Source organism: Melanostigma gelatinosum (genome assembly GCF_949748355.1).
Source record: "Melanostigma gelatinosum genome assembly, chromosome: 6".
NCBI lineage: Eukaryota > Metazoa > Chordata > Actinopteri > Perciformes > Zoarcidae > Melanostigma > Melanostigma gelatinosum.
This window is the reverse complement of record NC_136639.1, coordinates 27,576,407-27,592,814: the sequence shown is the minus strand read 5'-3', so window position 1 is coordinate 27,592,814 and position 16,408 is coordinate 27,576,407. Positions and strand designations below refer to the sequence as shown.

General features: G+C 43.9%; 1 protein-coding gene across 2 annotated transcripts in view; it reads left to right on the top strand.

Annotated features, from left to right (window-relative positions):
* Nucleotides 1-16,408, top strand: part of nr6a1a (nuclear receptor subfamily 6, group A, member 1a) — a gene marked incomplete at both ends in the record, with an annotated part of 81,047 nt that overhangs the window by 37,237 nt on the left and 27,402 nt on the right. The window contains one exon of one of the 2 annotated variants that reach the window (XM_079270243.1): nt 10,542-10,565. The exons of the other annotated variant lie outside the window; for it this stretch is intronic. Coding sequence (XP_079126369.1) covers nt 10,542-10,565 — 24 coding nt within the window. The remainder of the gene's footprint in view (nt 1-10,541; nt 10,566-16,408) is intronic. 2 annotated transcript variants of the gene reach the window in all.

The window sequence follows — 16,408 nt, the reverse complement described above, 5'->3', positions numbered from 1 at the left end:
CTCCTGGTCTTAGTGAGGACTCGAGCTGCAGCGTTCTGAATCAGCTGCAGCTTTCTGACGGACTTTTTACAGAGACCTGTAAACACACCGTTACAGTAGTCAGTCAGTTTCCAAATCCTGTTGAGACATAAGTCCTCTAATCCTTGATATATTCTTCAGGTGATAGTAGGCTGATTTTGTAATTGTCTTGATATGGCTGTTCAGGTTGAGGTCTGAATCCATAACTACACCTAGATTTCTGGCTTGGTTTGTGGGTTTTAACATCAGTGACTGAAGCTGAGCGGTGATTTTCAATTGTTAGTCCTTGGTACCGAAAACAATTACTTCTGTTTTATCTTTGTTTAATTGAAGAAAATTCTGGCACATCCAGTTGTTGATTTGTTCAATGCAGTTACCCAGCCCTTTTATGGGATTATAGTCCCCTGGTGACATAGTTATGTAGATTTGTGTGTCGTCTGCATAATTATGATAACACACTTTGTTGTTTTCCATAATCTGAGCTAGTGGAAGCATGTAGATGTTGAACAGAGGAGGCCCCAGTGTTGAACCTTGGGGAACACCACATGTCTTTTTAGTCAGCTCTGATGTGTAATGAGCCACAGACAAAGTATTCTCGGCCCTTCAAGTAGGATTCAAACCAGTTAAGTGCTGTGCCAGAGAGTCCCACCCAGATTTTTAGTCTTTCTAGGAGTAAGAGACTTATTAGAGCAGCCTGAAAATAAGGAATTGCAGTAATCTAGTCTAGCGGTAACAAATGCATGAACTAATTTCTCTGTATCGCTTTGAGATGGGATGTGCCAGATTTTTGAAATATTACGTAGGTGAAAAAAGGCAGTCCTAGAAATAAGTTTTATCTGAGAGTTGAAAGACAAATCCTGATCAAAGGTAACTCCAAGATTCTTGACTGTGCTGCTGGATGCCAGCGCAATGCCATCTAGAGAAACTATATCATTAGAGAACTGATTTCGGAGGTGTTCTGGGCCTAGTAGAAGAACTTCAGTTTTGTCTGAGTTTAACATCAGGAAGTTGCAGGTCATCCAGGTTTTTATGTCCTTAAGACACGCTTGCAGTTTAGCGAGCTGGTTGGTTTCGTCTGGTTTGATCGATATATATAATTGAGTATCATCTGCATAACAATGAAAGGTTATAGAGTGTTTTCTGATAATATTGCCTAAAGGAAGCATATATAAGGTGAACAAGATTGGTCCAAGCACAGAACCTTGTGGAACTCCATAACTGACGTTGGTCTTCATCGAGGCTTCATGATTTACATAAACAAACTGAGATCGATCCGATAGATAGGATCCAAACCAGTTCAGTGCGGTTCCTTTGATGCCAATATAATGTTCCAGTCTCTGCAACAGGATGTAGTGGTCTATAGTGTCGAACGCAGCACTAAGGTCTAACGGGACAAGAACAGAGACGAGTCCTTTGTCTGATGCGATTAGAAGGTCATTAGTTATTTTTACCAGAGCTGTCTCTGTGCTATGATGCATTCTAAATCCTGACTGAAAATCCTCAAACTATTGTTACACAGAAAGTCACAACTGATTTGCAACTGCTTTCTCAAGGATCTTAGAGAGGAAGGGAAGGTTAGAGATCGGTCTATAGTTGGCCAACACCTCCGGATCCAGAGTGGGCTTCTTAAGAAGAGGTTTAATCACAGCTACTTTGGAAGGTTTAGACATAAAAATTGTTGAAGTCAGTTTGTCAAGGTCAATGGGAGTAAAGCCATCTAAACATATATCAGGGTTTACAGCTCTTTCTAAGGTTACTCTATTTGTGGAAAGATCGGTCGAGGGCAGGAGATTATTAATGTTCTCTCTAATAATTATAATCTTATCATTAAAGAAGTTCATGAAGTCATTGCTACTGAGGTCTATAGGGATACTCGGCACAACAGAGCTGTGACTCTGTCAGCCTGGCTACAGTGCTGAAGAGGAACCTGGGGTTGTTCTTATTTTTCTCTATTAACGATGAGTAATAAGCTGCTCTGGCATTACGGAGGGCCTTCTTATATGTCTTAAGACTGTCTCGCCAGAGTAACCGAGATTCTGCCAAGTTAGTGGAACGCCATGTTCTTTCAAGTTTTTGCGATGTTTGCTTTAATTTGCGGGTTTCAGGGTTATACCATGGAGCGAATCTCCTTTGTTTTACCAACTGTTTTTAAAGGAGCAATAGAGTCTCGTGTCCTTCTCAGTGAGCTTGTAGCACTGTCGACAAGATGATCAATCTGGGTCAGACTAAAGCCAGCACAGGAGTCCTCCGTCACATCGAAGCATGGTGTTGAGTTAAATACAGACGGAATCACTTCTTTAAATTGAGCTACGGCACCATCAGATAGACATCTAGTGTAGTAACTCTTGCTTAACGGTGTACACTCCGTTAGTAAGAATTCAAAGGTTATTAGATCATGGTCCGATAGTCTATCCACAGAACCCTCTTCTATTAAATCTTCCATGTTAATGCCATAAGTCAGAACCAGGTCGAGAGTGTGGTTAAAACAGTGAGTGGGTTTCTGTACATTCTGACAGAAACCAATCGAATCTAATAATGAAATAAATGCAGAACTGAGGCTGTTGTTCTCGACATCCACATGAATATTAAAGTCACCTACAATAATTACTTTATCTGTTTTAAGGACTAGACTTGATAAAAACTGAAAAAATTCCGATAAAAATTCCGAATACAGCCCTGGGGCCCGGTACACTATAACAAATATAACTGGCTGTATTGTTTTCCAGGTTGGGTGTGAAAGACTAAGAACCAATCTTTCAAATGAGTTATAGTCTAGTTTAGGTTTAGGGGTTAATAATAGGCTAGAGTCAAAGATGGCTGCTACTCCACCTCCTCGGCCGGTGCCTCGAGGAATGTGAGTATTGATATGACTTGGAGGAGTTGATTCATTTAGGCTGACATATTCATCATTACTCAGCCAGGTTTCAGTAAGACAAAATAAATCAATATGATTATCTGATATTAGCTCATTTACTAGTAGAGCTTTAGATGATGTCTGAGGGAGATCTTTAAATCCAAATATTTTAGTTTATGGTTTTCTTTAGGTTCGAGCTTCGCACAGCTCCTTGTATGTTTTGATTTTGAGAACATGTTTGTGTATTGATGCTATTATAGAACAGTGTGAACTAAACCAAGGCTTAGCCTGGACAAATCATTCTAGAACAGCAATAATAGACATAAAAATCACATATGTTAACATATTTGTTTTGCTATGTTGTGATTATGTCGCTTTGAGTATTAGTTTCATATGAAATCTGCAAATTCAGGTTTCAGTGCATAGTGTTGCTGCTCAGTCCCACATTATTGATGCTGCTTACTCTTCCTACAGTATAAGTAGACTTCTTATAAATTCTTCGCTGTAGAATTCCCCACTTTTTATTTTTTATTTTTTTGTTCATTAAAATCATTCATTTGAAAGCAGCTACATCCTGGAATGTTGTTTCATCAGCAGTAACTGGACTCAGACAGCAGGTCTCTCCTCCTCAGTAGAGGAGCTCCTGTGTGGGGGATGATGATGGAGGCCTCTGTTTGATAAACTGGATTGTGTCCACATGCTGTCCACACCTCACTGAGATCTGAACTCTATGTGAGCCAGGCCACCTCTGCATGTGGTCTGGCTGCTCGGATCCCAATGAGAGCAAGATCCGGTCCCGGAGCGTACAGGCGTGACAGTTGATGCGTCCTGCACTGATGGGATGACAAAAGACAAGTGCAACCACAGAAGTAGTGTTGGCATGACACGAGCGCTAGAGGCCTCTTCAGGGCCAGTAAAAGCATGGTGTGTTGCTTCAGTGATATGGAATTCATCTTTCGTTGAAGTGTCCTCACAGCTCTAGTGAAACGTGTGTGTATATGTGTGTTTTCTCATTCCTCCTGAGTGATTACGGCATAGCGAGGCCTGGAGCGCTGCCAAGTGCTTTCATTCACACCTGATGAGATAACTGTGACCTGGATAACACACAGCGCTCCGCTCGGCAACACGCTGCCATGTGAGCCTTTAGTGTGGCTGCTCCCAGCACCACTGAGGCCATGCTAAAGCAGATACCGTGGCGGATGTCAGGACAGCAGTCGCTGCACCTAATCACATCCATCGCCATCAACGCGTATGTGGTTCCCTCACCTGAACCCCGTCACCGCTGCATGTAGAGCCACACGGATGTGTTCTCCACTGTGTCGGCAAAGCTAGAGACTCAATCGTGTGACTGACTTATCTTTGTACAGCCAATCGCAAACTGCCGAGTCGTTGATGCCAGCATGTCTTTCTTCTTCTGCTGTCAGACACGAAGCATGGACGCAGTGTATTTGTAGACAACTGTGATGGAAAAAAAGGTGCAGAATTGTTTAAATCGAACTCCAGCTGGATTATACATACTTTGGGTTTGTCCTTGTTTCCAACATTGTGTGTTATAACGGAGAAGGTTGTTAACGGAATGCTGATTGTGAATGGTTGTCTTGATGACATGAGGGGCTGTGTGTTAGCGTATCCCTTCATTTCTGTTACTACGAACTGCTTTCATATTCATGCAAGAGTTTTTAGGGTGTAAGCATTATGCATGCTAACTATGCCAAATATTGAAATGTAATGTGTGCATTCCTGGTATTTGTCCGACCATTACAACGATGGGTCAAGGCTACGCAGGGGATAACTCACCAACTCTCCATAAAATACAACAAATACACTTCCAACAACTCCATAACGATATATTTTGTATGTATTTTTGCTTCCTGCATAAGTCAGTTGGGTTTTGTTGTGGTATATGAAATGCACATGGCTTGAGCCTTCGCGCAATTCAATCTGGAGCATATTGTGTAACGGCTGATTAAAGTGTCTGGATGTTTCAAATGTTTTTGATGCAATACATTAAGGTTTCATTTAATGCCTTCAATGAAATGGAATGATAATCAAGTTAGATTTTCTCTCTGCAGACATGCGCCCTTCATTCAGTCTGTAAAAATACAAAAGCTAACCTGAAAGCCAGAGTTTACCAGCGTCCAGTCTTTGTGCTCAGCTAGGTCAGGCTAGGAACATGCTATCTATATGCTGGACACAGATCTCCTCACCTGCTTCTGCTTTACAGAGCTAATGGGTTCCTTAACTGTTGGACTGCTCCTTTAAGGAATACAAGATTTAAAGTTCTGAGGGAGTTGATGAAAGTCACAATTTCACAGTGGTTTTATTGTTTTCCGTATGGCCATGGCTCAAATTGCATCTCCTCCCTCAACACTCGACACTACGTCTTCAAATTAGCATGTTGTTCTGTATCGAACACGGCATCTTGGTGAGGGATCAGCTAATTCTCCTGGCGGGCTTCTCTCTGAAACACCTCTTTGTTGTGCTAATGTGCTCTCTGTGATAGCATCTCCATCCATAACCTTCTCCATGTGTACAGATAACCTGGAGGGGGTGCAGTGGGGTATGTAGGGCGCTGGCAGTCGGGTAGTGGGGGTTGTTGCAGCATGTCCTGCAGCTGTGCCTGCGATGACGAGCCTGTCCTCAACCTGCCCTCCGCCAGACTAAACACAGCACACGGCTTTACCTGCAGGGCTTCCTGCCTGCCTTCCCTGTCGCACTTCCACTTGTCTTGTGACTTTGGTACGGATGCTGAGCGGTTTTGGATCTCGGCGGTACGTCGGTGCACTGCGAGCTGTAGTTGGAGCAGTGACGGCTCTCGGGTGCAGCATGATTGGTAGGTTGGCTGCTCGCCGATGTGCACTGGCCTAACTGAATGCACTGAACCAGGTTTCTGTGCCCAAAGCAGTTCTGAGGGAGTCATGCTTGATCTTTCTGGGCCACATGGAAACTAGGTCACTGTGCTGTCAGTCGTGTGTGTGTGTGTGTGTGTGTGTGTGTGTGTGTGTGTGTCAGTGCAGAATAAAAGTGTAAAATAGGGCTTTTACATAAGGATGGGATGGCTTCAGATATGCAGTATTGCTGTTGCAAAGATTCTCTGAAACTGCAGCCACCCCCCACCCCCCCCTCCCCACGATGCCACACTGGGAGAGAGAGAGAGATGAAATTCTCATCCTTGGTTCAGATCCCTAAGAACGCTTGGGATGGCAGGATCTTATTATCACAGCGAATTTGCAATGTGCAGAGTGGAGGAGATTAGATGCGTCTTGCCTTTGAAGTGTATTTTCCAACCATTGTGTGATGGCAAATTCCATCAAGTGTTGGAGGGAGCCGTGATAAGAAGCACGGGTTATGAATGCTGCGGCATTAAAAGCCGCCATTTGAGCAATAAGATGAAACGCTCACAAACTCCAGCTAAATGGAAAATATTTCCCCTCATTTCAGCTCTGTCATTCAAATCCTAAAATAAATAGGTGCATTTGTTGGCTTAGATGAATATTGTACTTGATGTAGTGAGCGGGGTATTGACCTTTGAATACACGATTCAGTCAATTTCTCTGCTTTTCACATTTGTTCTCCCAATCAACATTTCATTCAGCTCTGAATCAAATGGTTTCCATTGTTTGAGACCTTTCTCTTTCTCAGTATCTGATCCATAGAAATCAATCACAACGCAGGTTTGCGCTGGAAGACACAAGTTCTTTTTCCAGAGAATTGAGTTGAGAACATTATTAGGACTCAGATTTCCCGAGCAGACACGAGGGTGCTACCGGTCTTTGATCAGGCCGTCTCGCAGAGTCCTCCTCAGCTCTTTGACCTTCACTTTGAGTGCTGTGGCTCCTCGGGTTGGGTGTCAGGACGGGGCCACAGTGGGTAATGCGAGGGCGAGCAGGAATGTCACTGAAATGACCCCACCACTCCCAGCCCCCTCCTCGGGACTCCTCAGGCTGGTGAGCTGCAGGGTGGGAGGACGTCCCAAGGGACCCAGCTGAGGAGTGACATCCTGGGCCTGGGCCTCAGATCCTGTTGCAGCATCAGACCCAACACAAACAGTGCAGAGCTGCTGGAGGTGTCTCAACACGCGGTGGGACACACACTGCTTCTGCACTTTGTCTTATTCTTCTGTGACATCAGAGAGCATTGCTATCAGGCCAAATCATTTGTTTTACTTCAAGTTTTGTTTTGTCTTTGTAATTACAATGTAGCAGCTTTACATCTGTAGGTTAGCTCAGAACAAAGCTACACACACTGCATTTACACACGTATCTGCTTTCTGCAGTAAATCGATTTTTTAAAATCATTGTAAAAGAGAAACCACCGTTCTGTTGGTGAAGCATTTGCAACACGGCTAGATTTCTGCTCAGGTGTACGTTTGGCTTCTCATGAGGCTTGTTTGGGTGCATGTGAATGAAGCCGTGTCGATGGACTGCATCTTTGTATTCCAAATATTTATGTCCTAGAAACTCGTTTGCTGTGTGCGTCAAAAGAGGAAAGTGTTATCATATTAGCGCCTCGATGTTTTCAGTTAATCACAAATTGTCTTTGTTTTGAACTAATCATCAATTTCCATTCCTGTAATGGTGAGAGGAATCATGCCATTGATTAAAAAAAACAGTTTAGTGTATGTCTGTATGTTATGCTTATAGCATGCCATTAAATATTTACTGCCCATATAATGGAAGACCTCAGTGAAGTAGTCGCTCTGTAAAGACTAAACGTAGGACGAGTCCCTCTCCATCCAGCAACAGGAGGCAACTGGCCATATAATTTGGTACTTTATCAATGAATTGAACAAACGTCAAGGTCCGTCTTTGTTGGTGAGATGTTTCAGTGCAGGCTAACTTTCTCCCTTTTGAAGCCGATCTTACAGCAAGCGCTGCTAGAATAAGGCTGGTACCATCCTTAAGCACCCCAACCCCCCAGAGAACGGCCTTTTCTCCCTGTTGGAGAAGAAGGTACTGGATACACCAGACCGGCACGAGAGGCTCAAACACCCTCGGATCACTACCGTCCTTTATGAGGACAAATGACAGAATCGGGGAAACGATATTTCATAGGGCCCTATATGTACTGTAAATAAAGGGCCAGTATGAAAAACATCACCTGCCAAGAACATATAGGTTCCACTAGCTATGGTCACTGTTTATAAGTGTAGTATTGCTGTAGCTCAGAGAGGATTGCTGGCAGTCACTTCCACTGTTGAATACTGTTTAAAGAGCCGTCGGCCTCTGTGCCGGATGGATTCAGTAAGTAAAACAATAGTGGAACCCAAAAGAACTCTGATTAGCGTCAACTTGAACCTGAACGATAACGAGCAGACAACGGTAGTCCTGCTGGTGAAGTCCTGTAGCCTCTCTGTCTACAGATTTTATGTCAAAATTGTTTTAGCAAATAAGAAATTCAACCAACAATTTGGTCAGTTCTGTGAATGTTGACTCTCCAGCAGACGTACTGAGCATTACATTTTTCCTCTCTTTACCCTGTAGCAGCAGTGAACACATGTGAACATGTTGCTGAGAATAAAAGTACAATGACACACTAAGTGGAACCGCTGTCGCTCAGAACTCAAAGCAACAGAAGAGTGAGCCGGGCAACCGCTCACCTGAACACTCAATTGTTTGTGTGAGTGGCATTCAGCAGTGGCCTTCGACAAAACCATTCGATTTGAGGAGGAGACTTGGGATGTTGGTCTGCCTCGTGTAGCAGGAGTCTGTCAGGGACTCTCGTTGGTTCTTCGGGCGGATACTCCCAACATGCTGCTCGTGAAATATTGAGTTGGTTTTTGGGAAAGCCTTCCCACAGAGCTTGGCTGGGATATTTTTAGTCTCAAAGTGGAGGTCTGAGAAACAACACGTATGGTGGGGGGGGGACACTCCCTTTTCACTGGTCCTCCACCCTTTCCCTTCTCCCCATTCCTCTCATCCTTGTGCGTCATTTGTCTCCGGGTTGGCTCGTCCGATCCCTTCAAGGATTGCTTAACATTCTCAGAGGATAACTGTAAGAATGATGTTCTAAGCTTCCTCAGTCATGTGACCTAAATCCAGTGTCTGCTTCATGAACTGTTTTCTACATGAAGGTTTAATGTCTTCATGCTAACGGGTTCCTCCCAGGTGTTTCTCTCTCGGCTTCCTTCTGTTTCCTTGTTGAAGTGGAACTACAGCAGTGCTGTATGCACATTCTCAAGGGCTGCACAGAGAAACTCATATGATGCTTTGATCAGCAATAATGGACCTAGTAAGGTATAATTCACATGCCCCAGATCTCTGTCGAGTCGATGGCTTTCACAAAGTGTCCCGCTACCTCCCAGAATACCCCCCTCTTTCAAGTCTCTCGTCTGGTTGAAGAGGGCCTATTTATTATTTAAATCCTTCTATAATTCATCTATTCCCCACCAATACACCCTCCGTTGATTATTCCTCGTCTCGTGCAAATTAGCATGAGCACTGTCTGTGTATCTGAAAACAGAACGGAGGAAGTAAGCAAGCAGACAGCAGCAGCTCAGTCCAATGGAGACGGTGCGCTGCTTATTGCTACAGCAGTCCGTGTGATCTGATGCTGTGTGACATATTGAGTCTAATTTGTAGCCTAAAGAACCCAACAGCTGTGGCCTATTTTGTTTAGCTGTTTTTCGGGTGATGTCACCATTTGTGCCTCGTAAGGCTGCCTCGCTCTGGGCACTCGGTGTGAGGATGTCAGGAGCATTTGGCTGAGCTGCTGATGAGGAGGGCAGGGGTTGTGTAGCCTTTAGAATAATCGGATAAGTCAACCGAGGCTGTTTTCAAGACTTCTATTAAGCAGTGTTAAATATTCACACATGCCCTGTTCTATTTGACATGACTTTCTTTACATAATGAATACTATTTTAACGAGCATTGTATGGTGATCCTTTGGGGGTGGGGTAGTACTACATTGTCTCGATGCTATTGCCCCTCATTGTCTTCACCTTGTCCATTATAACCTCTTCTGAATACGTTTCCTCACTCACCTCCGTGGTATCTGGCGATGCATGTTTCAGTTGCCTGGTTAATGTGTTTCATCAAGAGAGATGAAAGTGTTGACTGTGTGTAGATTGTTCTGAGTAACTGGGACCTTTTTTGGGGGAAATTATGCTTTTGACTTTTTGAATGCACATTTTAATGCTATGAGCTCTTGGACACATGAAATCAAAACCACGGTACACCAAACAGGTTTGTCATCAAGAACAAAAACAGGAAAGCAAAAAACGCAATGAAAAAAATTAAGTTATTTGTCATAGTTAATAAGGCCATCACTGAGGAAGACTGACATGTGGTTGAGCATCAGTAGAGACGTGTATCATCCAGACACACAAATCTACTCCCAGAATTTCAGCTGAACTGAATCTTGTTTGTTGTCAATTAGTACACGGTCACTTTCCAGATAAGACTTCCTACAAACTAAAAACCTGATATTTTGTAAAAACATTTCAGAATGGTGTAAATGAACTCTGAACATTGTTACACTTGTTTAAGTACACTTGTTAAACTTGCCTGACAGATTTGCTCGCACCACGACTTGTTCCTCCTGCAGGACAAGCCTCAACAAGTCAGGCCGAGTGCCTCAACATGGCACAGACATAACACCAGCAGTGAAGATGTGTCCTGACATTCCATCTCTATTGACGTGTGTATTGGTAAGGGTTCTGTTTTCTCAGCTGCAATCAATGAAGGTAATCTAGGTAAGTGGAATACTCTTAGTTTAATGAAGGTTATCTTTCAAGATAACTAGTCACTAGATTGAAATGCTGTAGTTTGATGTTTTTTTAATGTGACATCCAGCATTAAGCTTAGTTTATACTCTCACCTCCAGGAGGGATCGGTGGAAAAAGCGTTTGAGTGCTCCCTAGCTCGACGGAGGTCGAAGGGGAAAAGCATTGAGGTGGGGGCTACAGGTAGTTTAGTAGAACAGTGGCTGAACCACAGGGGTCCTGGTGCTGTCTTGGCTCTCGGCCAATGAGATTGCAGCGGTGCATTCAGGTGACTTCAGGAACCCATAGTTTTTGGGGGGGGAAATTCACACCCTAATGTGAAATTCCTTCAGAGGAGGTTTGGTGCTCATCAAACCACAATCAGGATGAAACCTTTGCTTGCAAAAGGGAAGGCCTGACTCTCTTTGTCCCACAGCACATGTTGAAGCCATATGGTCAGACCCCAACACTACTTACTATGCTATCACCGCTACTGCCACCACCACTTTCTTTGCTTTGTGACAGAAACCCGACCTGGGTCTCGATACTCTGTACCCCGTGTCTGGTTTGATGTGGAAAGCTTCAGGCTCAGGTCTGAGCAGAGAGTTGTGGTTTACATGAGTGAAATCCAGGTTATTTCTCAGGCTCCGTCTATATGGTCACAACCTAGTACCCCAATAGGTAGGTATGTGCCTGTACTGACCATAACATATGATTAACACAGGGATTCAGGCTGTGGCTTACAAAATGGGGGCTTGTCACATTCCTGCGTTCCACCCGTACAGGAAGTTATGTTCGTAGACGAAGCTGTTTCAGCACCGTGTCCTCATCATGCCCAGTGTTTGCTTTAATCCTCTTGAAGTGTGCGATGAGTGAAGTTTGCGATGAGTGAAGTTAACAGCTATCAGGAAGTTCCACACAGTGTCTGGTATGTGGTGAAGTAGTGTTGATGCTCATAAATCAGTTGGAGAGGGACGGTGTAATATATAGGTGTTCTGTAAGTAATGGTTGCTCTATTGTGCAAACCGTAATATAAAATGTCACATTTGTTAGTAAACTTTTAGTTTGACACTTTAATTTGGCTATTGCTACAAACCAATCGATTTTTCTTAGAAGGCCATATAACTAGCTCGAGAAGGCTTTTAGATTTGCTGTTAAATATACATTTGAGATTTTACCATATGTGAAGCAAATGCACAGATGTTGGACATTGTTAACTTTGAACAGAACATTTCAGCTGGAACAACCTCTGGAGAAAAACCTCACAAACCATCTCATCTAAAAATCCTAGATGTGCATCAACAATAAAAGCCGCTATAGTAATACAACTGTTTATTTTCACTTCTGTCTTATTTGCATTGGGTTGTACACACAGTACTGTGCACATGTTGCAACAGTGTTTGTGTGTGCAAAGTACCAGAGTAATGCATTAGCAACTTGTGGTGTCCATGGCTCTCATGGATCAACCATTAAACCATTACGTTTTCTGACTAGTTGTACTGGAACACGGTCAAGTTAACCTGAACGTAGCATCAAACATTGTAGAATGTGGAGCAGGCAGGAGCTTTCAGAGCAGCAGGTGCAGCGTGTAGTGTTTACATCTTAAGAGGGAGCGTCACACAAGGCCAGCAGGACACTTACAGTCGGACTGTATCACAGTAGCAGTACACCAGTCTCCCAAAGAAAATGCAAAGTGGTGGTTCGTTGATGTTCATTTCTCTGCAACAATTTGTCAATTATTCATTAATTTTATATTGAAAAAAGATCATTGGAAACTATTTTGATAATTGATAGTTTTTGAGAACCAATTCATGCCTTCAGGTTCTTAAATGTGACGCTTCACCGCTTCGGTTATAGAAGTCTATGAGAAAATGACTCTACTTCTCTCTTGATTTATTCCCTCAGTAAACATTGTAAACATGAGTTTATGTCTCAATCTCTAGTTTCAAGTCTTCTTCAATACAGCATGATGTTCATTTAGTACATTATGGTCCATTTAGAGTCACACAGACCATAAAGCAGGGGATGCTTTAGGGCGGGGCTTACTGTGATTGACAGATTCACGATGGCGTTGTTCAGTCTGGGAGTCTTAGAACTATAATTCTCTCACAGCGTGTTTTCCGTACATGAGAGTTAATTGTCATTTTGCCCGTTTTAAAGTGTGTATTCAGCGTTCGGTTGTACTTAGCCCTTCTCTCTCAAAAAAACAAGATGGTGACTGCCTAAAACCAGGATGGCGATCGTCAAAATGCCCTACTCAAGGCTTCCAAATGGCACTCTACAAAGCAATGAAGTCATGGCGACTACATCCACTGCTTTTATGCAGTCTATGTATCTAGTAAATTGAATATTTTCGGGCTTTGGACTCTTGGTCAGACAAAACAAGACATTTAAGGACGCCACTATTTACTCCAGGATAATGTGATGTGCTACAGACAACTGTCTGTCTTAGTAGAGAAGAGTCATGATGTCAGTCACACAGCAATATTTATCTAGAGTCAAGAGGTGGGGAAAGAAATGCGCTGCTTTTCTCATTACACTTAATTTGCAAGTAGCAGTAACTAGGTCACATCTTCTTGGATCTTGTTAAAAAAATAGCAATATGGTTTAAATCATGCTAAATGTTTAGCATGCTCTCCTAAAGGTGAAGTAAGACAAATCTAGTCCGTTGCCTCCACACTGCCAGCAGTGCGACTGGCCTGTCCTGGTGTCCCTGCCTCCCTGATTAGAGGTCTCCTCGGGGCGTAATGACAGAATTGTGTTCCTGTCAGCTCCTGCTGCTCAGAGTGGGCTAATGGTCATGCTAGCCCACGCAGCATGTCATTAGCTCTCCACCCAAAGCCCAATGAGGGGCAGGTCTGTCATTCCCATGCTAAATCACAGGGCAGGCAGGCCGGAGATCAGTCGCACCGGTGCTCTGCAGCTCCAGTGTTTCCACCCACCCTTCCTCACCGCACTTGATATGCACCGACTAACACAGAGGAGTTATTGTGACACGGGCTGGAGGAGGCAAATGGAAGCCAAAGAGGCACTTTGATGGGTCACTGATACAGAGATCATTCCATCAGAAGTGTAATTTGAAACACTGCTCATCTCTGCCTGCGATTGGATGATTCATGGTTCTCGCTCTGATGATTAGCAGGCTTGCGTAGCATCTATCAGAGCTGGGGCTAATCTGCTTTGATTAGTAGCCTCTAAGCGTTCCTTCCATGCTGGGCTTGTCGAGTACAGAGTGATGAGAAATTATACTCTTCATATTTGTATTAATCTGTCTCTGCTTACTTGTCAAGCTGATAACTGCGTCCTTCGTGCAAGTCGCCCCCTCACAACATATTTGCAGTGTTTTTCTAACCTCGCACAAACATTCCTTCACACTGGTCTGTGATATCACAATGTAATAATCAATTATTGGAGTTATTTCCTCTTATACCGCTTACATGTGTGAGGACCTTCATAAGGGTCCATAGTCCCACGTCAGAAGGGAGCATGTTATAATCCATTCATGCATCTTATCTAAGATTCTCAATCAATTCTATAATTCCACAAAATGTCAGTTCTTTTTTTTTTAAAATTGAACCTAGATATTGCTTCTGATGGAAAGTAGTCCTACAGACCAAGTCAAAGTTGTGTCAAGCATTACTGTGTGATGAGAAAAATCTCTCAAAATACCATTTTTACCTTCTTTTTTTTTACAATTTATCTTTGAAATTTTTTTCTGATAAATAAAAAGGCAGCTAGCCTACCAAGTTTATTCATGTAACTTAAACTTCACTCTGCTTATCATCGAGGGTTGATTTTGGATCGGGAATCGATATTTAATGGAATCGTGACCCCAAGAATCTGAATCAAATTTGAATCATGAAATACCAGAAGATTCACACCCCTACAAGCTGGCCGTCAAACTAAATCACAGTAATTATCCATGCAACACATCTTCAACCCACAGAAGTATTGGATGCGATGTAGAGATAATCAGTGTGGACACACTGACAACAGCCACGAGGAGAAGTCTCCGCTCCGCCTGCCTTACATTAGTTTCAGGGTGCTAGCGTGGCCTGGCTCCTTCTGGCTGTTCTACTTTGTGGTGCTCTACCCATGAAATCTGAAACATATAGTGACATCTTTTCAGAGCGTAACACAGTTACTACTGGTCAGGCTTTGGCATGAAAATCACCAGGCTGTATGAAGCATCTGTTCCATGTATGTATGCCATGTGAGAATCATGTTACCCTGTTTCTCCGCACAATCAAAAGTTCTGCAGGTTTTACAGCTTATTGGTCACAGTGGGCTTTTAATACCAACCACAACTTGCCCTGCAGCGGAAACTTCATGGGAAATAAGCTGAGCACGATATATTTAACACATCTTCAGGCCTGTGGCTCCATAAGAAGATAAGAAGTGGATCAGTTTTTGATCCACGTGAGCCAGATATTAGCAAAGCTGTGGGTCGATCCTCGAGTGGAGGGGACGAGCTGATGATTATGAGCGAGCGTGACCATGTTATACAATACACTCGGTGCCATGGCCTTCTCCGCCTGCCTTACTTTGCCCTTTATTTGGGCGTGTTGTGTAAGTGGAGGGGCACAACGTGAATAACATTGGTATTTGCTCAACAGCCTGTGCTGAGTGGAGAGCTAACTGGAGCAGGAGAATGGCGCTGTTCGGCGAGGTTCACGGCTTATTCCGACAGGCCATGAGCGTGAAAGGAGCTAATGCCATCTGACAGTTCTGGAGCAAGAAGAGGAGGGCTGGACAGAAGAGGAGAGGGAGAAGAGAGCGGGAGCGGGGGGGTTAAGAGATAGAGGGGGTGGGAATATGTGACGGGGGGTGGGAATATATGAGGGGGGGTGTTGGGTGAGAGAGAAATAGGGGATGAGCTAGATATGGACAAAGCAGGGATGAGGGATATGGGAGGGGAAGGGCTAAAGAGGCGATACTGTCGGGACCTCTATTGTTACCCGCTGTAGAAAATGGCGTCTGAGAACCATCGCTTTTTATCAGTGTGTCATATTAAAAGTCCAAATGCTCCCAACGTTTTCTCGAAATATGCAAATGAAGTCTGCACCTCTAAAGCAGGAGCTGATGGTCGGGCGTCTTTTAGTCCGAGATGTTCTCTGAAATAGAGTGCAGAGTGCAGCACATCCAGACTCCCCTGTGTGTTCGCACTGTGGGACGGATTAAGCCACCCGCCATTTTGAAAATATGCCTTGAGGGAATTCCAGAAATTCTCTCGAAGCATCACATGCACATTTCTGTCCAATGTCTCTGAGATTTGTGGCAGCTCGGGCAGGGCCAGACATGTTGATATAAGAATGTCTCCGTTTGGTGTGTCTCAGTCGTGAAATGAGTTGTGCTGCTTTAACACTAACCGACAGACAAAACATAGCAGAGGAGGAATGGCGGTGAAGAGATAGACGGCAGACAGATGGAGGGGAAAGGGAGTGGGAGGTATGGTGGGATCTCACTGTCATTTGACAGGCTCCAGTCCAACTCGGGCTTCGGCAGCAGCAGTTCCTTGAAGGAGGCGTAGCAGACACCCTGCTGCCTCCCTAACCCGTCATTACCGACGCGGTAGGAAGACCGAGATCCCGCGGCGTGTTGTCCCGTCCTCCTTCATGTTGAACGTTCGGAGACTCAAGATGTGTCTGATTGCGGCTTCATGGTATTTGGAGGTAAAAGTGTCCTCAGATCAGTTGATTCTTACACATCGACACATGGAAAGTATGAAAATGTATAAAAATGAACATGGATATGCTTAAAACCAAAAAGGTTCTTTAGAATCCATAGAATGAGCCGCTGAGTGCAGCGCTGTCTCCTTCAGAGGTCATCCATAC